At 34.6% G+C, this 7,832-nt stretch overlaps 1 protein-coding gene and 1 long non-coding RNA gene across 2 annotated transcripts in view; both read right to left on the bottom strand.

Moving 5' to 3' along the window:
- Window positions 1-302: 302 nt before the first annotated feature.
- On the bottom strand, window positions 303-1,980 carry LOC103135742 (uncharacterized). Its single transcript, XR_475962.2, has 2 exons — window positions 1,911-1,980; window positions 303-1,072 (listed from the first exon to the last, which is right to left on the bottom strand). It is a non-coding gene; the product is annotated as an uncharacterized LOC103135742 (long non-coding RNA).
- Window positions 1,981-3,689: 1,709 nt separating this feature from the next.
- The window catches only part of LOC103135741 (corticotropin-releasing factor receptor 2), a 51,505-nt gene continuing 47,362 nt past the window's right edge, over window positions 3,690-7,832 (bottom strand). The window contains exon 12 of the mRNA XM_007548622.2: window positions 3,690-6,093. Within this exon, the coding sequence (XP_007548684.1) occupies window positions 5,953-6,093 (141 nt within the window). The 3' untranslated portion in view covers window positions 3,690-5,952. The remainder of the gene's footprint in view (window positions 6,094-7,832) is intronic.

Genomic DNA, 7,832 nt, shown 5'->3' with positions numbered 1-7,832 from the left:
ACCAATTTGACAAGAAAAACTGGATCAATTAATCTTAACAGGCATCTACTAGCTTTTTTCCAACATTTTTCTTCTTGAGCAGTGGTTGTATAAAATGTAGAAACAGTGAATGGGCACAGATGAAGTCTTGCTTTTCTAAGATAATTAGTTTGTGTTTTATTCATGAGGGTTTAACTTCAGTACATCTGTTTTTTGTCTATAGAATTATCAATAGGATTTTTGGGGAAGCCTCTGTCTGCACTGCCAATAAGCAAACACACACTCTTATTCCTAGGAATGACTAAAGGAAATACCTCTGACAGCTGTCAGAGGTATTTCCTTTAGTCAAGCAAATGATCCATTTTCCATTTAAAAACAATTTGTAGTCTGCCATTACAGACCAGTTATATTTGATAATTTACTCTGACATATTCATTAAATATTAATACAATGAAAAAAATATATATTTTTTTCATTTTGACTAAATGTAGATGTTTCAGCTGACTTCTACCTGCTAGCTCACATTAAATCACTGCAAACACTCAGGCTCATGTCACACTGAGGCTGGCAATCCTCAATGTTTCTGGCTGGTGTTTGATTCCTGACTTGAATTCTCTGCCCACTTTTTTGTCAAGATAATATTAAGTAAAGCAGACTGATTCCTTAACATTGTTCAAAGCAAAAAAAGATACATAAACTAGGTGGAGTTACTATTTTTACCACCAAACTCCACCTGTACAGGCAAAGTGTTGTGTTTTTTACATGCCTCCTATTTTGATCTGCTATTTCTCACCCCATTTCACACTTTTCCTTGTGCATAAGCTGTCTTCTCTGTGAAACAAGGGAAATATTCTGAAACAAGATTCTAGAGAAAATCACAGAACAGGAAAAAATAATATGTATATGATGTTAACAAGCAGGTGAGAGGACAAAGTAAAAGCCAAAACACAACACTGAGGGTCTAATCAGACTGCGAGGGACAACGAACTGATGAGGCGGAGGGAAGTTCAGAGAAGATGGACTTGCATGGTGATGAGTACATAGATGATCCACAGCTGTGTGGAGTCAGTCTCCCACGAATCCAGAGCTCCACCTACAGAGAGAGGAAGTGGTGACCAGGGGACACTGTCATAAACAAATATGGAAAGCGGATAAAGAAACAAGACAGGAAAGACCACCTACTGCTAGAGAAGGAAAGTACACATTTCTTCAGCTATGATGCTGCAAACTTGCAGCCAGTTTCAATTATTTTATTATTTAAAGACAGTTTTGGATTCTTTTGAATGACATAGTGGATATAAAAGTCTGAAAAAAGACACAAACTAAAAGAAGTTTTTAACCACCACAATCCACCTTTCAGCCAGTCCCTAGCTGAAAGGTGAGATTTTGTGTGACATAACACACAAAATCTCACACAAAATGGCTTGAATCATTTTTTAAAAATATAAAAAATTTTATGTGTAAAATTTAAGATTTTACACAAAAGATGTTACATTTTTTACACCAATTTAAGATTTTACAGATAACTGCAAAAAACCTTAAACTGATACTTTCATAAACTACCTTTTGATTTAATTTTAGCATTCAGCTTTTTTAGATGTTAGTATTCAGCTTTCTTTCATGTTATGTTCCCAACACAATCACCTCAACTGCTAGTTTTAGTCCACTTAGTCGTCAGAGTACAGATTGTTAGGACATCTCTTCTCCACAGTAGTCTTGATGTCACCGCATAGATTCTCTCTCAGATTTAGTTCTGTATTCTGAACTAAAAAGCTCAGAACTTGATTTTTTTTTTCTTGGTTATCAAATTTTTGTACTGTTTTGTGATAGACATACTGTGTAGATATCTCATAAGGCTCATAAATGAAACTGTGATGGACAATAAAAGGCATGAAAGATGTGGACTGGTGTTTTCAGCAGCAATATCTGACCTTAGTCTCTTTAGATTCCCCCAGGGAAACAGACTCATTCTCCCCAATCTAAATCCTGTGCATGTAGATTCTGGAAGAGTGCCAAAACCAATTTTCATTTAGACTTTCGCTCTCATTCATTATTTCAGAATATGCAGTGGTCAAAATGTAGCCTGTGACTTACAGCCTACCACCATTTCTTCAAACTCAGTACATGCACTTATCTGTCAGATCAGTTTTCAGTAAAAATGGATCAGCAAGCAGTTTTACTGCTTGCTGATCCAAGCAGTAAAAATGTATGTTATATTTATGTTTATCACCCAGTAAATAAACAAACACAGCAACAATTTCCTTTGATTAAATTTGGTCAGTTTTGAACCTCATCAGATGCACACACCTCAGTTTGGTTGCTATTTTAGAGCCCAAACTGCAATATGATTGGATAAGGTCATAACTGTTAAAATGCAATTTTCATAAATGTGATGTAATTTAGGTTAGTTAGTTAACTGTAAAGGAAAGCCTGACATCTAATGTTCCTCTTTCATTATGCTGACAACTATCAAGAGTATTAGTTGATTCAACAAGCATTCATTACAGCATATTAGAGCCTTATCTCTTTGTCTGAGGATGTATGGCTAGATGAGTCCTGAGGGTTGCTGGCAAAGGCTGTAGTTTCTGCTCCATTTCACTCGAGACTAAAATGTATAAAACTACACCAAGCAAGAGCTCTCTCCTACACCGTCTTTATTCCATCACTGGTTTGAAATGATTACATTTCAATGACTAATTATTTACAGTGATTACATATCATACAACATGCAAACTTGAATTTTTCCTCTCTGCCAGAAGAGGAACAACTGGTATATGAGCAGTGGAAAAAAAACAAAAAAAAAAAAACAGCTGAATTAATTCCTGTGGAAAAGCAAATGAAAAATATCAGTGCAATTTGTGGAAATGTCAGATTACTTAGCATTATTGGGCATAGGGCTGTCTGAGATGCTCAGCTGTATCCTTGTGTAAGAATAACATTATTCCCATGGTGCTTCAGTATTTCAATTTTTACACAATTTTTTAAAACAAAAAAGGGATAACATGAGCCAAGAGGTTTTGCATATCAGAAAAGATACAATTATTCCAACTAGTGTTAAAATATCAAAATCACATTATCTAAAACATATATTTACATGGATTTTGGTTCATTTCAATTAAATTAAAAATACATTATTAATTCCAAAGAAATTTTAAAAATCCAAGATCCATTAAATAAAATAGATTTAAGTCCTAAATTACTCGTACAATCAAGTAACCATGCTATATATATATATATATATATATATATATATATATATATGTGTGTGTGTGTGTGTGTGAATGTGTGTGTAACATGTCAGAACCCCCCCTCTTTAAAGCTAGTGATTTGTTGTAATATCAAAAAATTGTCTTCTGTTGCTTTTTGTGAAAGGTATGAATCAGTTTAAATGTGTATGTTGTTCAGAAATGAGTAAAAATCAAAAGGCACAATAACAGAAAATTTTATTTTAACCAATAGAGACAACTTCCTTTTCACAAAAATACATTTCTTGTTGTTTTGTAAGGCAGTATGGGTGGCTTCCTTAAAATCTACAGATCTGACATCTGACTTTGTTGATTACACTTCATGTTCAGAAATTGATGTAAAAAATCATGTCAAAAACAGATTCATTAACTATAGTCCACTGACGACAATATAAATATGTAGACAATAAAAACTGTAAGTTAGTAAACAAAGGTTGTCTCTTTGGTGAGTTTAAATAAATCTTGTTTTTTATAAGATTATTTCACATTTTTACAATAGTAGCATCATGTAGTCCTTTTAACTTTATGTAACCTGTAGAGATCCTGGAAAGATGTGCTGTAGTACAGCTTCATGCCTTGACTCTGAAGTGAAGCAGATATAATATTTACAACAAATCAGTCTGGGGTAGATAGTTTCTACACTAGCCACCATCAGTGTAGTAAGAACAGAACAGCAATAACAAATTTGCTTTAGTTTAACACAAGTTTACAAAGACAACAATGAAAAGCACATTTTTACATAAACAGATGGTTACATATTTTATGTTTTATACAAGCCATTTAAACACAGTTTTTGAAAAAAAGAATTTTGGTCAAACTTTTACCCAAGCCTACAATGTATACTCCAGCAAGTATGGTGTCTCTCAATAAATTAGAACATTATCAAAAAGTTATTTTATTTCACAAAAAATGGTAAAACTATGCAGCTTGATCACACTTTAGATGTACTTCAAGTGTTAATTTTTCACTTATTATCCCTTATAGGTAATGAAAGCCCAGTCTCTTCAAAAAAAAAAAAATTGTATTAGACGCCACTAATTAAAAATAATTTGAGAGCATGTTATTATATAGTATTATCTTATGGCTTATATGAATTCATCTTATAGCCTTCACAGTTATTGTCAGGACTGCTGACAAGACAGTTGTCCAGTAACGGGTCACTAACATCTTCCTCAATGAGGGCAAAAAAGATCTTTGCTAAATAGACAAGGCTCTTCACAAAGTGATTTATTCTAGTATTTTAATGGAAAGTTTATTGGAAAGAAAAAGTGTGGTATTCTAATGTACTGAGATACACATGTATACATTTAGTTATTTAACTGACACACTGTGTGGCATCAAAATGACAGAAAACTGGTAAGAGTTTATTTGGAGTATTAACAGAAATTCAAAAATTAAAACACTTATTTTTGAAAATCTATTTTCTACATTTTCAACAACTCTAGATAATTATGCAGATGATCTGATGAGTCAGGCTTAAACATCAGCAGCATTTTAGATCATCAATAAATATGCTTTTTTTATTTTCGTAATCTCTTAAAAAAAAAAAAAAAATCAATAATTCTCATCCTCTTTTAATCCCTCAGCAAAAAGTTTTTTTGGGCAAATACCAAAGCAGACACATGGCTGTTTCCATGACTTTGTGGGATAAGCCTTGTGAGACGTAAAAGCTGGCATTACATTGAGAGAATACGCTGACCTGACCGAAACGCGTCTTTAGGGATGTGACTGGTTCCCACTCCATCAGGCTTCCCTTCTTCAGCAGCAAAAGCTTAGTTGTGACACTGATTATGAGAAAGCCACGAGGATTTCATTAAGCCAAAAAGAATTTAATCTGCTTTCACTTCACATGCACGATATACCCGTGCACAACACTTTGTGCTCTATATGCAAATATTGCATAAATGGCTAAGAATCATTTTCACTTCTTAAAATAATAACTATAATCTTAGATTTGCTTGTCTGGACTCGAGATTTAACTTGGGATTGGGGAACCAGTGGCATCAAACATGTCCTGAAGTAGACTTTTCTTTCAATCAGTTCCCTCTTTGTTTTTGCACTTGGGAGAAATAACAGTGCTGGGAACAAATGGCCAGAGGAGAGGTGAAAGTAAAATTGTGTGAAGAAATGCCCCGACAACATGTAAAGCAGGACAGAATAAGACAAAACTTTTCCCTTTTACCACCTCCATCCAAAATAACCGTTTCCAGTTTTTATTAAGAAAGTTAGATTTTCTTAGTTTCTGATCATTTTCAAGACAAATGGTTGTTTTGGCAGACAAGAGGCTGCATTGTGGTCAATTACAATTCAAGTTTTATCGATTGCACTCTTTCAGCATCATGTCTATGAGTGGATGAGTTGCAGATCCTGCTAAATTCTTGTCTTCCCATAAATAACCACTAAGCAGCTATTTGACAGAAATAAAAAGCAAAGCAAGACCTGCTTTGTTGGTGAATGGTGATTAATCTTTGCTGTAAAACATTCTTCAAAGAATTTCAAATCTTGTACTTTACACACTGTACGTTTCCGTAAAACAATGCATCGTCTAGCAAACTAATTCATGAGTATTTGAAACCTCAGCAGTAAAAAGGAGTGTCTTGTTGATTTGGACACACAACACTAAGCAGTTTACTGTGAAGTACTCGGCCTAATTTAGAATGCTGGACCAAAATCATGAAGGATGTTCTCTGGATGAGCATGTCAGAAGGGATAAAGTTTATTCCCACGCTCACAAAGCTGTGGTCTGCTTGATGCTGTGAAAACTAATCCTGGTCGGCGATGTGGGGATGGACATGGCTCGTGCCACTCGCACTCGAAGAGCGTGGTTGTCCTGCCAGCGGTGCCACCGTTTCCTCACTGCAGAACGGACCTGAAATGTTGAGCAAAAACAGCAGGTTGTAAGGATGGAATATACATCTTCCTTGCATAAAATGTAAAACGCTGGCTTATGAACCTGAAACACAACTGAACTTCACTGCATTGTCAATCAGGATCTAATTGGAATGTGCAATTCAGGTTGAATTTGTAAGTGAAATTGAATTTGTCTGTAAGATTGGATTGATTATATATATATATATATATATATATATATTTTTTATTTTTTTTTCTATGAAAATTGCATCTTGTTGTATTGCAAAGTGCCTTTACATGAGATGTGCTGTGAATTTACATAAGCAGCAATTTCCTTTTCAAGTAGAACAAACAAGTAAAAAGTGAAGATTGAAGTTGAAGGTTTTAGAAAAGCAGACAACTGAAGCATCGACATTCTTACCGACATTACAGATATAGGATGAAACATCTTTAAATAAGTAAATATGCATATGAAGTCTAAATTCAAGGCCATTTTTCTACTCTTTGGATATACCAAATTACAAACAATATGCTATGGTTTTATATAATACAATAAAGGCTGTATTTTTCAGCTTTTTCCATTTTTCCATTTTCAAAAACTGTATCTGTGGTTTTTGCTTTGAGCTTAAGCCTTCTCACTATTTACAATTAGTTTTACATTTGAGGAGCGACTGTTTTGCTCTTTGTCTGTTTCATGTGACTTGCTATGCTGAACTTTCATATCCACAGCTCTCAGAGTTCTGGTAGAATATTTGTCCTTAAGTTTTCTAACATTAAAAAAGACTTTCTGCACCAGAAGAACAAACTTTCATTAGATGTCGGAAGTTTAATGAACTCCCATGGCTTTAAATTTAATAAACTTTACTGAAGTCTGATTTTACTTCTGGATCAGACAAGGTTTACTTTTAAAGAACAAACTGGTGTCTGAACAAGTTTTTGATTAAATTACGATGACGCCTCCAAATAGTTTTTGTCAGACTATGCTCTTTGTTCATTGATTCATACTTCCATGCATTGCTTAGACGTGTGGGGAGAATGATCTACATCACTAGAGGAGAAGTCTAGCCATACCACTCCAAAAGAAAGGATGCAGGCATGCACGGGGTGATAGATAAAGCCTGACCCACAATAATGTCTCCCAAGCTTACCCTGAGTAATTTTAATCTTAACAGAAAAACCTTAGAGCATGATGTGCATGGTCTTTCTTTATGGGATTTAAGATATCAATGCATGACATAGCAAAGTATGTTCCCAGCAGCATCATTGGTGCCTGTGGTCCCATCTGCCTTTAAATCATTGAAATGTTCCTCGTGTGTATCTCAGAACTGACCCTTCACTTTTATAATTATAAACTTTGCTCAAGTCAAGTCCTTGCATGGAACTCCAGACCACGGGAGAATCATGGTTATTTAATAGTTTTCTCATTTCTCAATAGTCACTCCAAAAGACCAAACTACACGTGTTTTCTTAATTTTTGTGGAGCCCGTTCCAGACTTGTTGAGAGTTACTGGCTTGTCTCTGGCATTCTTTCACAGTTTGATCTATCCAGCTCTGCAGCAAATTCAGATACAAATTCTGTGAACAGGTGTGATTTATTCACGTAAAAAGTGGAGATAAGGACTTCTGTAAACAATAAATAGACATATTTATGTCTACTCATAACTGCTCATGAGAGTCAGCATACTAGTTGTGTTGTAGGCAATTAAACAACACACAGTGTCATAGAAAAAATTTTTTTTTTAATTTCACACAATGCTG

This window comes from Poecilia formosa, unplaced genomic scaffold (assembly GCF_000485575.1).
Source record: "Poecilia formosa unplaced genomic scaffold, Poecilia_formosa-5.1.2 Scaffold27, whole genome shotgun sequence".
In the NCBI taxonomy this organism is placed as follows: Eukaryota; Metazoa; Chordata; class Actinopteri; order Cyprinodontiformes; family Poeciliidae; genus Poecilia; species Poecilia formosa.
This window is presented reverse-complemented; position numbering and strand designations above follow the sequence as displayed.